This window comes from Lycium ferocissimum, chromosome 10, assembly GCF_029784015.1.
Source record: "Lycium ferocissimum isolate CSIRO_LF1 chromosome 10, AGI_CSIRO_Lferr_CH_V1, whole genome shotgun sequence".
NCBI lineage: Eukaryota > Viridiplantae > Streptophyta > Magnoliopsida > Solanales > Solanaceae > Lycium > Lycium ferocissimum.
This window is the reverse complement of record NC_081351.1, coordinates 26,103,753-26,126,375: the sequence shown is the minus strand read 5'-3', so window position 1 is coordinate 26,126,375 and position 22,623 is coordinate 26,103,753. Positions and strand designations below refer to the sequence as shown.

Genomic DNA, 22,623 nt, shown 5'->3' with positions numbered 1-22,623 from the left:
TCAAGTATTTTTTGTCAAACATATCTTTTAGTGAGAAGTTGGAGACTTCGAGCTCTCACAATCTAGTGAGTGCCAAAATTGGTTAATTTAATAAAATGGGCGGGGTATGAACAATCTAAAAACAAATACCAGCAATGTTAACAATGTAAATGAAAAAACAAATACAACAACAACATATCCAGTATAATCCCATGAGGTGGGATCTGAAGAGGGTAGAACGTACGCAGACCTTACGGGACCTTCGAGATAGAGAGGCTGTTTCCGATAGACCAGACATGTAAAACCAAATAAACAAATAAAAGCATGGTTCTCACAGCAGCAAAAGAACTCAACCCCCCACCCCCACCCCCACCCCCACCCCCACCCCCCAAACCCACAAATCCCCTCCGGGAACTTATGTTGTTGCTCTCAATTACATTCAAACTAAACGCTACTACTGCAAGCATCCAGTTCTATGTCACTATTAAGGCAATAATGAACTTTTTAAAATATTTATGTTAACTTTGTAATACGTATAGTAATTTTCTAGTTATAAGAGACTTTGTTAAAGAATTAAAATTAATTGTGAGTGAAGATATTAAAATAAAAACTTGATAAATATGGAAGAATTAATGCATTCCTATGCCACTAGTATTTAATTCTATATAATATATATAACTTTTCTAATTATCATAAATAATGGTATTTAAGATTTATCACTATCAGTATTGCTTCTCTTGATAAAGTTCTAAAGGGACTAACTCTTCAACGTTTCAGTAAAGCTTTATTGGTGTCAATACTATATTGATGACAACGAGAGAGTATGCAACATCCGTTGTAGTCTAGTTGGTTAGGATACTCGGCTCTCACCCAAGAGACCCGGGGTTCAAGTTCGGCAACGGAATCATTAGTTTTTCATTCAAAAGTTCTTTTTATCTTCAGTGTTCTTCAGCCTTTTTATGAGGCACAAAATAGGCGAATTCGTCCGACTGCTCTAAGACCATTTGATCATAGGGGGCATAGGGGGCCAAACATACTACTGTAATGGGCATATGTGTTGAGAAGCCAAAAACTTCAAGAGAAAATGTGAAAAGCTAGATTTCATAAAATACCAGCAATGTCAACATAAACAAATAAAAGCATGTTCTTTCAGCAGCAAAAGTACTCAAACGCCCTCCTCCCCCTCCCCAGGAGCCTGGGGCAACTTATGTTGCTCATCAATTACATTCAAACTATTAACACACTACTGCAAGCAAGCAGTTCCATCATGTGTATATAACAACTTCCTAGACGTCCTAGAACCATGCTTCTAATAGAAAAGAAGCCGCTTCACATCTAGCAGCATATCCATATTTAGAAGTGCTGTACTTTCGGTGCACGCCTGTAAGCTTCCCAATTGCTGCTTTCTGATGGAAAGAAACCATCAACTTCGAGCATTCCCTGTTACACCAAAAACACGGAACACACAATCAAACATCTCTGTCTATTTGTCAATAAGTTGAAATTCATCAAAAGTACACTATACTTACAAAAGCTGATCTTTAACATAGCTGCTATGCTTCTCACAGGTTTTATTCCACTCCTTAGACACACCGAGAGTGCATTGCGCAGTAAATATAGCAGCAGCTGCAAGCATCGATGGTGGGAAGCGAAGCATTTCATACTCAACCAAACACAGCTCTATCAAGAAGAAAGACACGAGCTCCACCTGATTTAAACATCAACCAAAAATAATCTGAGTTATGATTCATAATGTTTTAACTTCTTAACACAATTCTAGTGAAAAGATATTAACTAACCTTCTTATCAGATTGAGAGGCTTTAAGAAACCGTTTCATAAACACATATGCTGTAGGCACGGTCATGTTGAACTGTAAGGCATTAACCATCATTTTTTCCTGTGGACAAGAAGTCAGTTAAGGTCATACAACAGATATATCTTTTCTGTTAAACGAAAGATTTTGGTCTGTCTTTTAACTAACCATCTCAAGCACTTCTTTTCTGGTGTAAGCTTTGTCAGAGATCAAAATTAGATCCTCCACTACAGGTACAGAAACCTCTTCATACTTGCAGGCAAGAAGCAAAGCAGTTATTCCAACAAGTTGAAGTTTTTTCCTGATCACTGACTGAACTGCTAGGAATCTATCAATGAGATTCACAGTCAAATACAAGGTCTCCTCCATCAGTTCAAACTTGTAGTGTACCTTCAAATGACACACAAAATTATTATATTCTACTTCGTGAAATTCTGAAATGATATGCTATTGGTAGACTGGTTGTATGTATACCTCAATCAGCCAGTCAATGAGGATGCCTCTCATCCTCTCATTAATATCAAATTGTTGTTCCATATAGTTTGGAGGGACGCAGCCAACAATCTGCAATTAGAAACGACACATAAAAGATACTCCTTAAAAAAGGGCTAAGCATATACACCTCCATTTCTTTCCATATTTCATATTAATCTAGAGCAGGAAGCAAGGGAGACTGATTTTTTTTTTTTTTTTTTGAAATAATAATCATCCTTAATAGAATAGCATCACAACAGAAACAAACTAAGCATATACAGTGTGTGTTCAGCATCTATTATTGGACTGGCTAAAACGTTGCAGTCCGTATTGAAATTGGAGTAGATTTTGTGAGTAACGTGACAAACTATTAAGCTTAATGATCATAAAGACAGAAGATGATACCCTATTGAAAAGAATTAGATAATCAGTTGAAAAATATGAGAGTTCTGCAAACACGACAGGCCATATAATCCTAATGAGAGCATATATAAGTTATCAAACATGAAAACTCTGACATACAAATAGGGAGTGGAGATAAAATCTCTACCTCAGCCTTCTTGTAGTAAGCATAGATGTCGTCGATGTATTCAACTACTGCAAGTGAGTTCTTTTTATCAGAACTGTCTATGTCGACAATTGACCAATCTTCTGCATCTTCCATCTCTATCTCCTCATCCTGAATCACATATAAACCACAACATCAATAGCAGTCCACAAGAACATTCAGAACCAATATATAGATCATAATCATTTTACCATCCTATCGATTTCCTCCATCATTGCTTCTGTATGTTGCACAAACATTGGCACAGCAGAATAACCAGTGGCCTTGTAATCTTCAGCATCAATAATAATGCAGTCTTCTGATTCGTTTCTGTTTGGTGCCACTGGGACTGGTGGTGGCTTTGTTACCTATGGAAATACAATGTTAACAGCAACTCATGAGTAATAAAATAAACCAAGAGGGGATTGAAAATGTACCTCGACTGCTGGTTGTTGCTGTTTGCTTGCGATTTGTGCCGCTAACTTCCTGAATAACCCCACATACAATTATTAACTGAGATCAGATGTAAAGGAATTTCAAGATAAGTAGTACTCCCTCCGTCCCAAAATACTTCTCATGTTTCGCTTTTCGAGAGTCAATGACTAATATTCAAAGCTAAATAGGATTAGATTAATTTAATGTCTTAAAATTAAAATTTGGATATTCGAAAACTATACGAAACCTACTATAAGTTGCAATTCTTTTCATATCAATATTATTAAAAAAATACTATCATAAAATGTTGGTCAAAGTTTATGTAGCTTCACTCTAAGTAAGCGAAAAGTGACAAGTACTTTAGGACGGAGGGAGTATAATGCAACCAAGAATTAGAGTCAAACCTTGTGATTGGCCGATGAATCGGAACTGGAGGGATCTTGTTAACAGCATTAGCTTTGTTACTATAAATAAATAAAAGTTGGTCAAAACAGGTAAATTAAAAAAAATCAACATTGAAACTAAAAATGAAATTGAGTTTTAGAGTTTAACAAGTGTTTACTCAGTAATGACATTTCTCTTGTTGACAGCACAGGGTACTAATGGAGGAGCTCCAGTTACATTCGTATTGATTGTACTTATTGCTCTCCTATTTTGCCCCAATTTTCCTCCAACACCAGGCGTTAATCCCCTAATAACAATACGATAAATTTCCCAAATTAGTAAAATTAGGGTTTATCACAGTCAAATGAACAAACACTAATTCAAGAACACAAAACATGACAAAAGAAACTAAGCAAATACTATAAAAAACTTACCTTGAAGATTTGAAGGCCTCATCACACCTGGGAAATTCTCATCTGATCCAGCCATCTCACTGCTTCAATTCACAAGAAATGTAAATCAGATATACAAATAAAAAAATAATAATAATAAAAAAAAAAGTTAAAACCCCAATTGAAAATTTAAATGACCAATCAATCTAAATGCCAACATTAAACAAACCAAGTATCAACCCAAGAAAGAACATAAAGAATTAAGCTAGATAAGAAACTTGGGGTCATATCAAACAAACCTGTAAATTGAATCTCTACACAGAAAGCTACAAAAAAGATCAAATCTTTAAGTGTAAACAACCCTAAAAGAAGAACCCCATGAAATTTATCAAAGATTTATAGAAAGAAAAGTCTCTTTTTTTTTTCCTCTAAAGATTGTTTCTGTTCTTCTTGTTGGGGTTGATTTTGGGTATCATTAAAAGATGGATGATATATGGAATTGAATCGTAAACATAGGGATATATTGTCTGCACATGCCACCTCTTTTTTCTTCTTTATTTTTTCTTTTTCATATTTTTGAAAGTAACGGCTAGTAAATTATGGCCGTTGGATGAAAGGTCGCGAAGTTCCTAGCTGTGGCCTAACGGTTACCTTTGCCCCCTTCTTTCAAAATTGTGCTTAATCATTATATCTTTGCTTTTTTAGTATTTTCTTTTTGATCTTTTTTGTCTCAAATAATTAATGCTTGAAGATTACAACTACTATATACTTTACTCCTTTTGGGAAAAAAAATATTTTCTCCCGTTATTTAGTATAGGCTTTGAAGAAATATGAAAATCTATTTTGTAATGGCATTAGGTACTTTGTAATAAGTAAATCATGTTTATGTTTGATATCAAGGTAGTTAATTGAGTGATCGCTATTCAGACGGTCTGAACATGCATTTTGATTAGTTGGCTATTTTATCGAATGTCAATTTGAACAATGATCGCCAGTTTCGATTTTTGTGCATCCCTCCCCAAAAAAAAAAAAAAAAAAAAAACCATGTCATTGATGGATTCCTGAATGCATTATCTGCTTAAATGTTAGGTCTATCTATTTAATTTCTCACGTTAATTGATAGCGTTTGAAGAATAATTTTTTTTATTTTATGATAGATAAATTGGTTAATAAGTAAATCATGTTTTAGGTTTGATATATTATAGCAGTTAATTGAGTGATGAATATTCAGACGGTTTGGACGAGTGTGATTGATCGATTATTTTATCGAACGTCAGCTTGAGCAATGGTCGCAAGTTGGGATTTCTATGGCATCCTTTAATTACAAAATTGAAAATGTAGTTATGGATGAATCACTGCAAGCATTTTTCTTGTGTACTCGCGTCACGTGCAAGATAAGCATCCTTTAATTACAAAATAGAAAATGAATTACAAAATAGAAAATGTTGTTATGGATGAATCACTGTAAGCATTTTTCTCGTGTACTTACTTCACGTCCAAGATAAAACCAAAAACTTGATTTTACCAAACAAGCGAGAAAAACTCTTTCTATCTTATTAGTCACACGTACTATAGGTTTAGTTACAAAATAAAGAATGTTGTTAATATATGGATGAATCCCTGTAAGCATTTTTCTCGTGCAAGTCATGTGCAAGATAAAATAAAAAACTTGATTTTACTGAGCTAGCGAGAAAAGCTCTTTCTATCTTATTAGTCATCACGCGTACTATAGCTTTAATGACAGAATAGAAAATGTTATTATGGATGAATCCCTATAAGCATTTTTCGTGTGTACACACGTCATGTACAAGATAAAATCAAAAACTTGATTTTACTAAACAAGTGAGAAAAACTCTTTCTATCTTATTAATCGCCACGCGTACTATAGCTTTAATTACAAAATAGAAAAAATTGTTATGGATGAATCCCTGCATGCATTTTTCTCGTGCACGTCACGTGCAAGATACAATCAAAAACTGATTTTGTACTAAACAAGCGAGAAAAGCTCTTTCTATCTTATTAGTCACACGTACTATAACTTTAATTACAAAATAGAAATTTTGTTATGGATGAATCCCTCAAACATTTTTCTTGTGTACTCGCGTCGCGTCCAAGATAAAATCAAAAACTTGATTTTACTAAACAAGCGAGAAAAGCTCTTTCCATCTTATTAGTCATGCATACTATAGCTTTAATTACAAAAGAGAAAATGCTATTAATATTATTATTTTTAAATATATTACCAGTGGAGGATTTTATTTATGATGAATAAAAGACAAAACAAAAAAGATGTTCAAAAAGACAACAAAACGGAAATAAAGGAAGTGCAAAAAATAAAAGCCAAAAATAAGGAGCCGGAGATCTAGACTCATCCGACCATCCCCAAAATGGAAAAAAATATCTCAATCTTTGTACGATCTTCATCATCAAGTCGTCCATACTTCTGATAATTTCTCCACATTCCATCTGCCTGCTGTTACATAATCCTTAATCTCCACTTCAGTTTCAAAATTAGCCTCTGAAATCACATAGTAAAGTCTAAAGTGCACCTAATTTGGTCAAGTTTTTAAACCAAAAACTTGAACTTCCATTCTTCATTTGCCACCAGATGTTATGTTCAACCTGCTCCCTTACTAATATCATCTTCTTCCAAGCACTTGAACCTCCGGTCTGTGCTATAACTGGATGCAACTTCTTGCAATATTTATTCCACATGTAGACACTCCAAAGGCTATTTGAAGTTCTAAAACTCCACCACAATTTAGCAAAAAAAGCATATATCATGTAAGGATCTAAATCCAGTGCCCCCCCTCCTCTTTAGGCAAACACAACTTATCCCATGCTACCCAATGTTTATTTTACTCCCTGTAGCATTATTCCAGAAAAATTTAGCAAACAACTTATGTAACTGATTAATGATCCTTTTTAAAGGATCTATAGCAGATAACAGATAGATTGGCATAGTCTGTAAAACATGTGCAATAAGAATATATCTCCCCTCAAAAGATAATAGTCTATTCTGCCATGAAAGATTCCTTTTCATAATCTTTTTTACCAAGTCAGCATAGTAGATAATCTTCCTTCTCCCATAGAAGACTGGACAACCAAGGTAAGTGAAAGGGAAAGAGCCTTTTCTCATATTGGTGACCTTTTGAATTCTCCTTTCAATGTGCAAGTCAACCTTATGATGAATGTAGAAACTGCTTTTATCCATGTTCACTCTTTGCCCAGAAGAGGATTCATATTTCCTTAGTTTTTTCATCATCAACTTCAGTGAAGTCTTATCTCCTGAACAAAATAAGATAGTATCATCAGCATATGAATGTTGTTAATATGGATGAATCCCTGCAAGCATTTTTCTAGTGCACGTCATGTGCAAGGTAAAATCAAAAACTTGATTTTACTAAACAAGTGAGAAAAAGTCTGTCTATCTTAAGTTAACCACATAAATATGTCATCTCCTTTAATCATACACATCAATCTCAATTGGAACAGACTTGATGTTTTACAACTTATTGAGGTTAATGCGTATAATTAAGGAAAAATTAAGCCCATGTCCCTTCGTCAATCTAGTTTACTAGATATGACCCTATTACTCCCTTATTACCATTTAATCACATTTTTTGTAAAACCCTAATCCTAAAGCCCTATTTTCTTCTTTCCTTCCCTTTTCATTCTTAATCGCTGCCACCAATCACCATTGTTTGCCACCTTATCTCTGCTAGTCGGAGATAGCCGTTAACCTCTGTTCACCTTCAAATTATACCAATCGATTCGCCTCCTTCTCCTCTACTGAGATCCATAACCCAAAACCCTCAAACTCACTCCATGCATCTCCACGAATTTCAGAATACTTGAAATCCCTAGTTTCTTCCTTCTCAAATTCGTGGACACTCTATCTCCACGAATTTCATAATTCAAGGAGATGAAACATTTTAAGTGGTTAATTTATCTACGCAATGGACACTTAAGAATACGCGTAAAAAATTTAAAATTTAGACCGAAAGGGTCTAATAGGAACACTTTATCATGTAGATCTCAATTTGAACAAGTCATAGTTCGAGTGTCTAAATGGAATTTATTGGCAAGTTTAAGACGTTGTCCATGTAATAAGGGATTGTTTGCTACGAGGGATAAGGTGGGATATCCCAGGCTTAAGTCTGAGATTAAATTTATATTTATATTGCGTTTGGTTGATGGTATAAATTTAACCCGGTATAAATTTAACCCAGGATAAATTTATATCGTCAACCAAACACAGTATAAATTTTTCAAACTTAATCCTGGATATTCCATCATATTCCATCAAACTTGAAATTTTTTGATTCCACCTCTCAGGTGGAAAGAATTAGTTCAAGGATTATAATTTCAAAACTATAATCCTGAAATAATTTAATCCGCGAACCAAACGACCCCTAAACATTCGTTTAAAGAACATTTCTTGTGTTTCCATTTTGTAAAAAAAAAAAAAAAAAAAAAAAAAAACACCCAAATAAGTCACTCTAAGTCTCGTGAATTGATCAAAATCTGGTCAAGGATCATGTCACTTCAAGTAAATTAACCACTTTAAGGGGCATTTCAGGAAATAAAGTAATAATATCAGTAGATATTTATGATGCTTTTAAATTTAAATGAAATAAAATTCGACAACTTATTATTGTTAGGCAGTTTGGTATCAAACATGTGCAAGATAAAATCAAAATCTTGATTTTACTAAATTAGCGAGAAAAGGTCTTTCTATCTTATTAGTCACTCGTACTATAGCTTTAGTTACAAAATAGAAAATGTAGTTATGGCTGAAACCCTGAAAAGCATATTTCTCGTGCCCATCACAGGCAAGATAAAACCAAAATCTTGATTTTACTAAACAAGAGAAAAAAACTATTTCTATCTTATTAGTCACGCGTACTAGCTTTAACTACCAAATAGAAAATGTTGTTAAGGATGAATCGTTGCAAGCATTTTTCTCGTGTACCCACGTCATGTGCAAGATAAAATCAAAAACTAGATTTTACTAAACAAGCAAGAAAAGCTCTTTGTATCTTATTATTCACGCGTACTATAGCTTTAATTACAAAATAAAAATGTTGTTATGGCTGAATCCCTGCAAGCAATTTTTCTCGTGCACGTCACGTGCAAGAAAAAACCAAAAACTTGATTTTACTAAACAAGCGAGAAAAGCTCTTTCCATCTTATTAGTCACACGCACTGGCTTTAATTACAAAATAGAAAATTTTGTTATGGATGAATCCCTGCAAGCATTTTTTTCGTGTACTCACGTCACGTGCAAGATAAAACCAAAAACTTAATTTTACGAAATAAGTGAGAAAAGTTTTTTCTATCTTATTAGTCACGTGTACTATAGCTATAATTACAAAATAGAAAATGTTTGTTATGGATCAATCCCTGCAAGCATTTTCTCGTGTACTCATGTCCACGTGCAAGATAAAATCAAAAACTTAATTTTACTAAACAAGCGAGAAAATCTCTTTCTATTTTATTAATCACACGTACTATCACTTTAATAAAAGGACAACACTAACTAGGAAATAGAAAATACTTCGAAAGGCACCGGCTACCTTTTATATTGATCCATGTGGATCGATCAAAAACAATTCTTGAATAAGATCAAGAATGAATTAATTTTTTTTTTTTTTATTGATTTTACCTCCTATTTTTTATGAGGAGAATGAATCTTTTTTCGCGATGGATCAGAAACAATTCAAAGAATTAATCTAATTAATGTGTTATAACTTTGAAATATTAGTTAATTAATCAGAATAAAATCTCAAATGAACTATTTGAAATGGATAAACAGAGATCAGGTTTCAGTCCTGGGGAAGTAATTTATATTCGTTGGACAGTCCTAGTCAGAAACTTGGACCATAAGCTATTAAATATTTATTGAGGGAATTAAACTATACAGTTTACTATACTTAGGGGCAGATGTAGAGTGCAGCGTACCTAGTAATTTGGCTAAAGTCTTATATACATGTATTAAAAATTTAGTGAATATATAAATACTAAATTTTGAACCGAATTACTAGCGTTGTCCTAGAATCTCGAATCCGTGACGTTCAAGACGACTATATTTAAAGTTGCTTCAGGATTTGGACATAATTCCAAAGAATCCAACAGACAATTAATAAATGAGTTTATTAAGAGCTGCACTTTATTCCTAAATAATCTTTTTGAATTATTATGACTTTGATTGCGGTCTTCAATGGAATAAGCTAAAATTACATCGTCGAAAATGTTGGGACTGCCGTACCAGACTGCAAAAATTTCTCAATGCATATGTGACATGAATTTATATGTAAATTGAATGAAAATAATATGAACTACAAAGTGTATAATGAAAAATAATTTAAAAGGTTCAACGAAATCTCAATAGAAAGTATAATTTCCCATGCCATTTTAGTGGCAGGCGCTCCGTAGTCCCTACCATTACCCTTTCTTACTCTGATAAAATCATTTCAATTCCCAATCAACATGTGAATAAACTTTTAAAGAGCCATTCATTGAAAGCAATCGACCATGTATACATGTAAAATTAAAGCTTACGTCTGCTTTTGTTGGCTAGATACCTAAGTTAAAATTCAATTCATACTTAGACCTTCATCGAATATTTTCTAGGATGTTACAACATATATATGTATGATGCTTGTAGCATTTAGAGTTCTTGAACCGGAAATGGAAATGTTGAACATATGTTGCTTAAATGCTTAAAAAACATACTCCCTCTGTTTCAATTTATGTGAATCCTTTACTGTTTGGGGAGTCTACGAGGCGGTTCTTCGATCACGTTTTCCTTACATTTTTTCTAAATTATTGTAATAATAAATTATCATAACTTGTAGTACTTTTAATGTAGTTTCTAAATATATAAATTTTCTTTTTACAAACTTGAAAAATCTATGCGTATGTGAGAAAATCACTCATATTTTACTAATAAGTTGCACAAGTAGTAAAATGAAATGGTAAAATTAAAAAATATATTATACCAATTACCAATCATTACCCTTCTTACTTTGATAAAATCATTCAATTCCCAATCAACATGTGAATTAAATAAAATTTTAAAGAGCCATTAATTGAAAGCAATCCACCGTCTATACGTGTAAGATCAAAGCTTACGTCTTCTTTTGTTGGCTAGATACGTAAGTCAAAATTCCATTCATATTTAGACCTTCATCGAATATTTCTAGGATGTTACAAGATATATATGTATGATGCTTGTGTCATTTGGAGTTCTTGAACCAGAAAAGGAAATGTTCAACATATGTTGCTTAAATGTTATAAAAAAAACATATGAATTATATAAGAAAAGTTGCACGTGTGTGTGTGAAAATCACCAATATCTTACTAATAAGTTGCAAAAGTAGTTAAATGAATCGGTAATTCGAAAATATAAATTGCACCCATCAAATTTAATTACTGAATCCACCTTGTGAACATAATTTATCTAATACATCTTATATTTAGTAGTTACATAGAATCTCTTGGGATAATATATTTCAAGTTAAGTTGTAAATACTGACGTGTTATCTATAGCTTAATATAGTATGTTCATTCAAAGGGATGATTCGTTCATAAAAAGAGTTACGGATGATATTACGTGGAATCTTTATCTCTTACTATTTGTTACTACTATAGATTTTCCATTATAAGAACTAAAATAACGAACTTTCAAAATTATGGCATGTTCAAAGCCGCAAATTTTTTTCCTATCTTTTCTTCTCCTCTGATTTAGACCCGTATGTAACACGACGAATTTGCAGAGACAGAACATTGGCCGAAAAGAGAAAATCAAAGCCTGAAAATTTCTTCGAAATTGATTAGGGTTTTGATTTTTCTCTCCTCCAACAAACAACCTTTAATTAATTTATTGAAGCAAAAAATCACATCTTTAATATTGGTTTTGTTTTTTGGAGGTATCAAAAAATGGTGTCAGCTGGGGAAAAAGATATTGAACAAGGGTTTAAAATGGAGGAAGATCAAAATGATCAATCAAACCAAACAAGTCCTATAGATAAAAGAGATTTGGTTTATGAACTTATGGGTATAATTCAAACTATAAGTTCTTATGGTGAATATAGGAGGACTCAAAGAAAGGAAAGTCGTAATCTTGTACGTAGAATGAAACTTTTATTACCTCTTTTGGAAGAAATTCGAGATTTTGAAGGACAAATTCCTGAATCGGGTATCGAATGCTTGGTAAAAATGAAGAAGGCATTTCATTGTGCCAAGAAATTGTTAAAAACTTGCCATTGTGGTAGCAAACTTTACCTGGTAATTTTATCCTTAATTCTTTCTTATTCATATTATTTATCGTCATCATGTTTGCTTTTGGTAGGAGGTTATATATGTTTGTCTTGTTACCGTCCAATCTAAAAGGTTAAGTTGTTACAGATACCGATAAGCTTTTCATCATTACTAACTTAAAGAACGTGAAAGTTATTTGGGGAGCAATGGGTTAGTTATATAGAAAGACAATACGTGATTATATTATGTCTCAGCATTAAATGTTGCTGAGATTTATTTTTTGTTTTTCATTTTTGTAAAATGCTATGCAGGCATTGGAAAGCGAGGCTGTTATAGGGAGATTTCATTCTGTATATGAAAAATTAAGCCAGACTTTGGATGGCATGCCTTATGAAGAGCTTGGTATTTCAGATGAAGAGAAAGAACAGGTCAGTTCTTCCTAAGGCACTCAAAATGTTACTATAAATTAGGAACATGATAATTAAATAGCCTACCAGTTTATAATAGTCATAAGTAAGTTTTAATCAGTTCAATGAGTTTTCAAGTGCAATGGTGCATTCTTAGCCTTTTAGCTTATTCTTCAATTCTTATTATTACATTTTGCTTCTGTTGCTTCTGTTACATCTTGCCATTTTGCTGCCATTATTTTCCTTTTAATTCTGCTTTGATTACACTTCTTTTGAGCTGAGGGTCTATCGGAAACAATCAAATCCCCCACAAAGGTAGAGGTAAGGTCTGCGTACATCCTACCCTTCCTGGACCCCACTTGTGGGATAACATTGAGTATATTGTTGTTCTTGTTGTTCAAGGCGCAATTTGTAGTGTTTTCAAGTGCAATGGTACGTGCAATCTTATGATGGAGTTCATTGTTTAGGAACTATTTTGTAAGATTGCTCCAATTTTAATGTCTTTTTCTTGACTAGAACAATATACCTACTTTGTTGCTATCGAAGATAGTTTTTTGTTGAACTGATGTAGCTTACAGCTTGGATAATATATTCATTATTGATACTTTTCAGGTGGATTTGATGATCGTTCAATTTAAAAGATCTAAGAAGCGAATTGATACTCAAGATATGGAACTTGCAATGGATTTAATGGTATCATTGTCCACGGAGAATGACCGGAATGCAGATAGTGCCAGCATCGAAAGGCTAGCGAAAAAGCTTGAATTGCATACTGTTGAGGACCTAAAGGCTGAAATGGTAGCAGTAAGAGAAGTGATCAAAGAAAGACGAGCACACAATGCTGAGAGCACGCAACGAATCGTAGATCTTCTAAATAAATTGAAAAAGTTAGCAGGGATGGAAGAAACTGGTACTTCTGATGAACCTATTATGCCTAAACCTCTCGAGAAATCCACTTCTATAGCAATCCCAAACGAATTTCTTTGTCCAATCACGTTACAGATTATGACAGATCCGGTAATCATCTCAACTGGACAGGTGAGTAAACCACTTAATGAACCGATCCATGACAGTTCATCGAGTTATAAAATGTATAGCATTTGAATAAGTGAAGTGTAAATAACTTTCTTTTTTCTTTTTCACTTGCTATCTATTGCAGACATATGAAAGAGAAAGCATACAACAATGGTTGGATTCAAATCACCATACATGTCCGAAAACGGGGGAACCCTTGACGCATTCGTCATTGGCACCAAACTTTGCTCTAAAGAATTTAATTGGGGAGTGGTGTTTGAAGAACAACTTTCAGCTTCCAAAAAAGGAGGCTCCTACACCTGAAAGTCCTTCAGCTGGAAGTGACGAAAAATTATTGTCGTTGATAAAAGACCTATCTTCTAGTCATTTGGAAGTGCAGAGAAAGGCTGTGACAAAGATCAGGATGCTTTCAAAAGAAAATCCGGAGAAAAGAACTTTGATAGCTAACTATGGAGGAATTCCACCACTCGTGCAATTATTGTCCTATCCTGATTCCAAAATCCAGGAGCATGCTGTGACGGCTCTTTTAAACTTGTCAATCGATGAATCAAACAAGAAACTTATATCAAGAGAACAAGCCATTCCGGAGATAATTGAGATATTGCAGAATGGAAGTATTGGGGCTAAAGAGAACTCTGCAGCAGCATTATTTAGCTTATCAATGCTTGACGAAAACAAAGTAGCTATAGGTTCATTAAATGGCATCCCGCCATTGATTGATCTGTTAAAAAACGGAACAATCAGAGGGAGGAAGGACGCTATTACTGCACTCTTCAATCTATGTTTCAACCACACAAACAAAAGCATCGCGATCCAAGCTGGAATTGTAGCCCCATTACTTCAACTACTATCGGAAAAACACTTAGACATGGTTGATGAGACCCTGTCGATATTGTTAATTCTCGCGACACATCCAGAAGGCAGACAGGAAATTGGAAAGCTTTCGTTCATTGAAATTCTTGTAAATTTGATGAAGGATGGCACTCCCAAGAACAAGGAATGTTCAGTGGCGGTGCTTCTTGAGTTGAGTACCTATAATTCAAATCTTATGCTTGCTGCCCTTCAGTATGGTGTGTATGAGCATTTAGTAGAGATAAGTAAGGAGGGAACTGACCGCGGCCAAAGGAAAGCAAAATCAATACTACAGCTTATGAGCAAAACTGAGCAAATTCCATACTGACAATGCAAGTCCAAATGTACTGCTATAGCTGGAATTGTAAATCCCTGTAAATTATTGAAGGAATTGGATTCGGCTCACCCATGTAGGTCAATTCGGATCCATGCCAAATTAATGAATATATATATTTGTTATATGTTATTATTACAATATAAGAAAAAGAGAGAAAACACACGAGCGTTAAGAAAACTCCTTGAAGAGTTGTCTCTTTAGAAAACAAAAGATAAAAGAAGTCCTAATGTTAGGAGCTTCTTGTCTTCTTAGTGTAAGTTTCTTTCAGTACAGATACAAGACCGAAAGAAACGTTTCTCTGTGAAAGAGTCTCTGCAAGGATTCAAGGCAAAGTTAGAAGCAACTTTGCAGGAATCTTTCTCCCTGTAATTCAGGTACGATCACAGATTATGAACTCTCATTACAATCCATGTTTGTAAGCATGTTCTATGACTAGTGAAACAAATCAATGGACAATCTCGGGGAACTGCGTGTTCTTGATTTTTGCTTCAAATTTCAATCTTTTTTTTTTTTTTTTCTCGTAAATCGAAAACTGTGAGATTGTGTATATTGTTTAGTTCTCCTTGTACATTGTTTTCTTCTTTTCTTGCTGAAACCTTGTAAATTATTAAGGCAAAATCAAATCCCATAATTTGCTATAAAAGCTCATTTATATTTAGTGTGTGTAATTTTTTATTTTTTTAAGCTTGACGAGCTCAAAACACATTATAAATTAAGCGCTTCACTAGTCAAAGATAGTATAGTTTAAGATCGTCTCCATAGGAATTGGTACAAATAATTACTCAAACGGAACCTTGCTCAGTATTATTTAGGAAATAAAAATTTGAGTTTGTTGTGGTTATAAACCACGATTATCGACTACAATGCAATTGAAGACAATTGATAATGAAAGCAAAGGTTGCTATTAATATGAGAAGTAAGGGTAGTAGACAAGACAAATGCAGGATTTTAGTAATTAGCTTCGATTCGTTTTATCATTCTCCTCTAAATTTTATTGAGTCTCTCAAATTCAATAAGTAATTAGTTTACTCCAGAATCTAACAAACATCTTCCGATTAATTATACAGATTTCATAAATTAAACTAATGCAACCCGTGAGAATGTTCAAAAATTATGGATAGAAATAGATCTTCAGACGACTTCTCACGAATATCTTCAGTTATAACCCAAGATAAAATATTCAAGAGTCTCTTCTGATTACTCAATAAATTCATTCAATCATGAGCTAAATCAGATTTATATTAAGATAATTCATAAAACACTTTCTCTTCCGATTAAAGCATCAAAAAAATATCTCAATAATCAAATAAAACTACAATCCATGAGTTCAAGACTGATGAAAAGCCTGTGAACATATGCAAGAAAACATTAAGGGTTTAGTCTACAGGCAAACGTCTCTCGAATATTTTCCTCTCTTGGTTCAACCAATAATTCAAGAAGCTCTTTCGATTACTTAGAAGAATCACCAATTAAAACCAAACAAAATAATGCAAAGATATTCACCAAACTATTCCTCTTTCGATTAAATAAAATAGTAGATAACTCTGCAATTCAATTCAATTCAAAACCCTATTAACGAATTCAAGCAATAAAACAAGAATTGAATCTAAAAACGTCAACTAGTACATCATGTCTAGGGGTGTCAAATTTGGCCGAAAAGGTGATTGCCCGCCCAAAATTTTATGGGTTGGGCTCAAGATAATTTTATATTGGACTGATTTTAGCCCAACCCAACATAGCTCATTTTAAAGTGATCTCCAACTTAGCCCAATACTAGCCCAATTCTAGCCCGTTTTTAAGATTTATTTAAATTTGGGTTTATTGCTTGAGTTTACTCTATTTTTTTTATGTATACACTTTTCTTGTATCATGGATCTTATAAGTTTGTAGTGTGTTTTATATGAAGGGAAATATTTTACACGAAAAATGTTTTGCTCAAAAATATTTACCACGGAAAATGTTTTCCTCAAAAATATTTTCGAAAAATCCGCAAAAAAAATTTTCACGAAAAATGTATTTCTAGAAAATATTTTCCCCAAAAATAGACCCTTCAAAAAAAAATTTGGTCAAGTTGGGCGGGTCATGACCCAACCCATTTTTAGCCCATTTCAGCCCAAGTAACTTTTAGGTCAATGTTAGCCCAACCCATTTATCACCTCAGCCCATTTTGATTGGGCCAATTTCAGCCCAACCCGCCCATTTGACACCCCTAGTATTATTCATGTCTGTCAAAACCCTATAAGAAACTACTCCATAATAGAATAAAAGAACATAAAAGAAATAAAATTAGAAAACATTACAACCGACGATTGATTCAAACTCACGTATTGAATCAAATCGTGATGAAAAGTAATGAATTCGGCCGTCAAATCCTCTTCTACGCTCCTCCAATGCTTCTTAGGTCAAAAGATATGCCCTTCTCTCTCAAAAACGAGTTTATAATGTATTTATACCGTGTACAAACGGACTTGGACCGAACAACCCTTAAAATAACGAAATAAAATAGAGATAAGGGTAAAAAACACACCCTAACTATCACTTTTTTTTTTTAGTTTCATACCTAAACTATCATAACTTTGAGAAAACTACCTAAACTATCATTATCCAGTTTGCAAAACACACCTGAACTAAATGTGTGAACTCACTCTCCAAAAGGCAAGTGAAGCTGAAATTTTCTCAAAAAAATTATCCGCGTGGCTAAGTAATGTTATGGTGGCACCTACATGGAAATTAAAAAATAATATTTTTTTATAAAAAAAATGTATATTTTTTTAAAAAAACTGCATTTTTTTTTAAATCTGGATTTTTTTTAAAAATATGAATTTTTGTAAAAAAAAAAAAAAAATCAAAAAATTTAGAAAATCAGAAGAAAAAAATAATTTAAAAAATGGAAAAGTTGATTTTTTTTAAAAAAATGTGAAAACTAAATAATCAGTTTTCTTATTATTTTTTAAAAAAAATAACTTTTCCATTTTTTAAACTAGTTTTTTTTTTTTTTGGATATTTTTTTACAAAAAATATTATTTTTCAGTTTGTTTTTTTAAACAAATAGTTTTTTTTAATTTCCATATAGGTGCCATTGTGACATTATTTATCCACGTGGACAACACTTGACAATATTTTTATATAAAATGGAGAGTGTAAATCACATATCATTCAAGAATAATTTGAGATGTGTTTTGTAAATTAGATAATTATAGTTTAGGTAGTTTTCTCTACCTTTTGATAATTTAGATATGAAACTCAAAAAAAAAAAAAATGATAGTTGATTGAATCTTTCCAGGGAACACTTTTGCACGCTGCCAGATGAATTTATTTTCAATCCCACTTTTGCTTTGTCTTCACTTGCAAATTTGTAATTCCTCCATTTTGATTGGTGCCAGGTACGAACCGCTTCCCTTTCCTTCTTGAATTGTTGACTTTCGATTGTGTTATGGTAGTGCCTTTTGCCTAGCTTTCCATTCAGGTGCTTTGCTTCAATCCCTTTGGCATTTCAATATAGCTAAAAACCCGTCTTTATAGCCTATCATCATAGCTACGACTGGTTTTGCAGCAAATATGGAAACAAATCATTATCTTCTTCAAGAATAAGAAGGTTAATGAGTTGGACAGGTGCCTAATTTGACAACTGAAATGATTGTTTGTGGTTCTTAGAAAAGTCAAAGATGCTCTGTTGACTTGTCTTCTTCCATCTTCATTTCTCATTTTGATGAAAGTAGAGTTACAAGTACAAATAATTCCAACATCAAAATGTGTTGTAGGTACTTGTTATTTTTGGTATTCAAGGTTTTATTAACACTAAATCAAGTCTCAATATGATATTATTTTATATTAAGAACATATTTTGAACTATGACATTGCAAAACATGCACCCAAGGAAAGTGAGATACCTTTTCAGCTACTCTAAAAAGGATATCAGCGGATGCAAATTCAGAATTCAAAATTGACGGGTTAAATGAATACAATATATTATACTTATACCTTCTGAATTATTTTAATTGGCTATAAGTAATTCAAGCCGGAAATAGTGGATTCAGTTGAACTTGCCAAACGTGTTCTAAATCTGCGGCTCCAAGTTAATATTAGGTTTCCTAATATAGAGGGTAATCTAGATGCATTTCTAACCTAAGCAATAGCGCAGACAAACTTTTGAAAAGTTAACAAAAAAGGAAAAGCTATTAGGCAGTTTGGTATATAGTTTGGAGGCTTTATTAGATTATCTAATTTAGCTATCAAACATGTGGTACTCGCTAAACCTGTTCTAAATCCGCCTTAATATTGTCTGTTGAATATATTGAATATTGACAAATGACAATACATCAACTTCAAGTCTATAACATTACGGTATTATCACTAATATGAGTATTGTTACCAAATGACTTATAAAATCTTTTGCTTACAGTTTGGTTAATTCAACTCCGACATGGAAAATATTGTAATTAGTTGAAAACCAGTCTCAAATAAAGTATTCGCGTTCGTACTTTATCTTTTAGCACAACAAATTAAATGCTTAATTAGTACTTCACATATTTATGTTATCGTATTTTAGAATTATGCATTCTTGTGACCCTATGGTTAGTTTTCATCAATAGTACTGAAATAGAAATTTTTAACATAGTTTAGAAAGAGTTTCATTTATGACTTCATACATTGACATCTTCTTAAATTTGGCAATAAATTTTATTTAGATGCGGGAACTACCGCTTGTTCCAATTGAGCATTCGACACATTAATAAAGTGTTCATATTAAATACTTTCAGTTCAAATTTTGGAAAAAACTTTCGTGCATGTTTTCAAGAATCCATTAGCTAGTTAAGTTAACCACATAAAATATGTTATCTCCTTTAATTATACACGTCAATCTCAATTGGAACAGACTTGAGGTTTTATAACTTATTGAGGTTAATGCGTATAATTAAGGAAAAATTAAGGCCCATGTCCCTTTGTCAATCTAGTTTACTAGATATGACCCTATTACTCCCTTATTACCATTTAATCACATTTTTTGTAAAACACTAATCCTAAAGCCCTATTTTCTTCTTTCCTTCCTTTTCCATTCTTAATCGCTACCACCACTCACCATTGTTTGCTGCCTTATCCCTGCTAGTCGGAGATCGCCGTTAACCTCTATTCACCTTCGAATTATATCAATTGATTAGCCTCCTTCTCCTCTACTAAGATCCATAACCCAAAACCCTCAACCTCACTCCATCTCCACGAATTTCAGAATACCTGAAATCCCTAGTTTCTTCCTTCTCAAATTCGTGAAGTTACGCTTATCTTCACCACACAAAACCTACATAAATGGATAGATCTTGAATTGATCTATCATTTGGAATCAGCTTCAATACAAACTCCATCAATCTATTTTTCCGGTGAGTCGCCGTCGTTCGATTTTTCGGTTTCTGCTCTCCTCCCATATTGCGATGAAAAAAGATGAATTTTGTAATCTGTAGGAAGAATATGAACTATCTTCATTTAGATTACGATTTTAATTTGAGGCATGTTAAGACATTAACTAGAAAGGAACGATAAGAAAAATGTAGTGCATGAGCTATTCATTTTGTAACTTTTTCTTGGATGAATTGTTTCATTATGTGCAAATCTATTTCAAATGCATCCAACTCTTGATCCAAAAATTGTAAAAATAATGAAGATATATTGTTATACATAGTTATACAGTGTTTATACATGGTTATATAAAGCATATACGTTATATATACATTATATATGTATGTGTAATAGTTTATAGGGATTATACATTATTTAAAAATTGTCTATACAGTGTATATATAATGTATAAGAGTGTATAAGGATGTATATGTAATATATACGTAATGTATAATAGCGTATATGCGTCATGTTATACAGATCCTAAAAACGAAAATTAGAAACATAAAGAGGGTTCTATGGTAGCTTAGGAAAGAAGGTAAAAAAAAATAAGGCCAAAGTCATAGATGGACCCCTGAACTTGTCCTGATTTTTCATTTAGACCCTCCAACTGAAACGTTGACCATCCGAACCCCCGAACATAAGATAAACTGTGCCATTTGAACCCCTCGTGCCAGCTGGGCACACGCGTGAAGCTCACTGCTTTAAACAGAGTGTGAGAGACCAAATTTTTAATCATTAAAAATTAATTTTAACAAAAACTCTATTTAAAAATCTATTTAAATAATTAAAAAAAAAATTGAAAAACCCAACCCATCCTCTCCGATAGCCCACCTCGCCACCGCATGTTTGCCTCCGCCGCTCGCCGCGTTTGCCTCCTCCCACCGCTATCTGCCGTGTTTGCCTCCTCCGCCGCCACTTTTTTTTTTTTTAATTTTTAAAAATTAATTTTAACAAAAATTCTATTTAAAATTCTATTTAAATAATTAAAAAAAATTGAAAAACCCAACCCATCCTCTCCGATAGCCCACCTCGCCGCCACAGCTGCCTCCGCCGCTACTGCCTCCTCCGCCGCCGCTGCTGCTTTCTTTTTTTAAATTTTTAATCATTAAAAATTAATTTTAACAAAAACTCTATTTTAAAATCTATTTAAATAATTTAAAAAAAAATGAAAAACCGAACCCATCCTCTCCAATAGCCACTTCACCGCCGCCGCTGCTCCACTTCAAAATCTATTTAAACAAATCTCCTACGAAAAACGGCACCATTTTTTTAATTATTTAAATAGATTTTGAAGCGGCGGCGGCTGCGATGGCGGAGGTGAAGTGGGCTATCGGAGAGGATGGGTTGGGTTTTTCAATTTTTTTTAATTATTTAAATAGAGTTTTTGTTAAAATTAATTTTTTTGTTGACATGGCTTATTTATTTTTATTTTTTTAAATAGGTAACATGACATGGCTTATTTTTATTGGTCTATTTTTTCATGTCACAGTAAGTGAGCTTCACGCGTGTGCCCAGCTGGTACGAGGGGTTCAAATGACACAGTTTTGGGGGTTCAGATGGTCAACGTTTCAGTTAGGGGGTCTAAATGGAAAATCAGGACAATTTCAGGGGTCCATCTATGACTTTGGCCAAAAAATAACATCAACATAGATTTGGCTTCATAAAATTCAACGTAAACATATGTTGGCTATTTTAGATGTAAACATTTATTGGGCTATGCTCATTGTAAACTGTTTGTTTGGACAGTATTAGGGGTAAGAACCCCTATAATTAAAGAATGTGACATATTTTAAGTGATTGACTTATTTACTTAATGGGCACTTAAGAATACACGCAAAAAAATAAATCAAAATTGGAACCGGAAGGGCCTAATAGGAACACTTTATCATGTGTTCAGGTACTCAATTAAAACAAGTCATAGTTTGAGCGTCTAAATGAAATTTATTGGCAAGTTTAAGACGTTGTCCATGTATTAAGGGATTGTTTGGTACGCGAGATAAGGTGGGATATCCAAGGCTTAAGTCTAGGATATTTATATTTATATTGTGTTTGGTTGACAGTATAAATTTATCCTGGGATAAATGGATAAATTTATACCGTTAACCCAACACAATATAAATTTAGTTCCAAACTTAATCATAAATATTCCACCTTATTCTATCAAGCTTGAGATTATTTAATCCGCCCTTCAGGTGGGACAAAAAGTGAAATAAATTAGTTCAAGAATTATAATCACAATACTTAGAGCCCGTTTGGATTGGCTTATAAGTTGGCTTATAAAATTTGTTTTACTTTTTTGAGTGTTTGG

The 22,623-nt window shown here is 33.2% G+C and overlaps 2 protein-coding genes across 3 annotated transcripts; one reads left to right on the top strand and one right to left on the bottom strand.

The window, feature by feature from the left end:
* Positions 1-1,052: 1,052 nt before the first annotated feature.
* Positions 1,053-4,648, bottom strand: LOC132033016 (G2/mitotic-specific cyclin-2). The gene is made up of 12 exons (XM_059422861.1): positions 4,325-4,648; positions 4,064-4,126; positions 3,812-3,940; positions 3,654-3,713; positions 3,252-3,300; positions 3,027-3,182; positions 2,818-2,946; positions 2,268-2,357; positions 1,962-2,183; positions 1,779-1,877; positions 1,509-1,687; positions 1,053-1,419 (listed from the first exon to the last, which is right to left on the bottom strand). Exons 2-12 carry the CDS (start codon positions 4,120-4,122, stop codon positions 1,275-1,277), a joined length of 1,317 nt encoding a protein of 438 aa, XP_059278844.1. The 5' UTR covers positions 4,123-4,126; positions 4,325-4,648; the 3' UTR covers positions 1,053-1,274.
* Positions 4,649-11,728: 7,080 nt separating this feature from the next.
* LOC132033015 (U-box domain-containing protein 15-like) lies at positions 11,729-15,547 on the top strand. 2 transcript variants are annotated; one of them, XM_059422859.1, is made up of 4 exons: positions 11,729-12,317; positions 12,602-12,718; positions 13,310-13,735; positions 13,857-15,547. In XM_059422859.1, the coding sequence occupies exons 1-4, from the start codon at positions 11,970-11,972 to the stop codon at positions 14,910-14,912; spliced, it is 1,947 nt and encodes a 648-aa protein (XP_059278842.1). In that variant the 5' UTR covers positions 11,729-11,969; the 3' UTR covers positions 14,913-15,547. The 2 variants fall into 2 exon arrangements, with proteins under 2 accessions (XP_059278842.1, XP_059278843.1); XM_059422860.1 differs by lacking the exon at positions 12,602-12,718.
* Positions 15,548-22,623: the final 7,076 nt, after the last annotated feature.

What these genes read in the sequence shown, in the direction of transcription:
- LOC132033016 (XM_059422861.1), bottom strand. Translation starts at nt 4,122, where the DNA reads ATGGCTGGATCAGATGAGAATTTCCCAGGTGTGATGAGGCCTTCAAAT. An exon ending in TGGAGGAAATCGATAGGATG is followed by an intron (nt 2,947 to 3,026) that starts GTAAAATGATTA and finishes TATGTGATTCAG; the next exon opens with GATGAGGAGATAGAGATGGA. An exon ending in CCTCTCAATCTGATAAGAAG is followed by an intron (nt 1,688 to 1,778) that starts GTTAGTTAATAT and finishes TGTTTAAATCAG; the next exon opens with GTGGAGCTCGTGTCTTTCTT.
- LOC132033015 (XM_059422859.1), top strand. Translation starts at nt 11,970, where the DNA reads ATGGTGTCAGCTGGGGAAAAAGATATTGAACAAGGGTTTAAAATGGAG. An exon ending in GTGGTAGCAAACTTTACCTG is followed by an intron (nt 12,318 to 12,601) that starts GTAATTTTATCC and finishes AATGCTATGCAG; the next exon opens with GCATTGGAAAGCGAGGCTGT. An exon ending in CAGATGAAGAGAAAGAACAG is followed by an intron (nt 12,719 to 13,309) that starts GTCAGTTCTTCC and finishes GATACTTTTCAG; the next exon opens with GTGGATTTGATGATCGTTCA.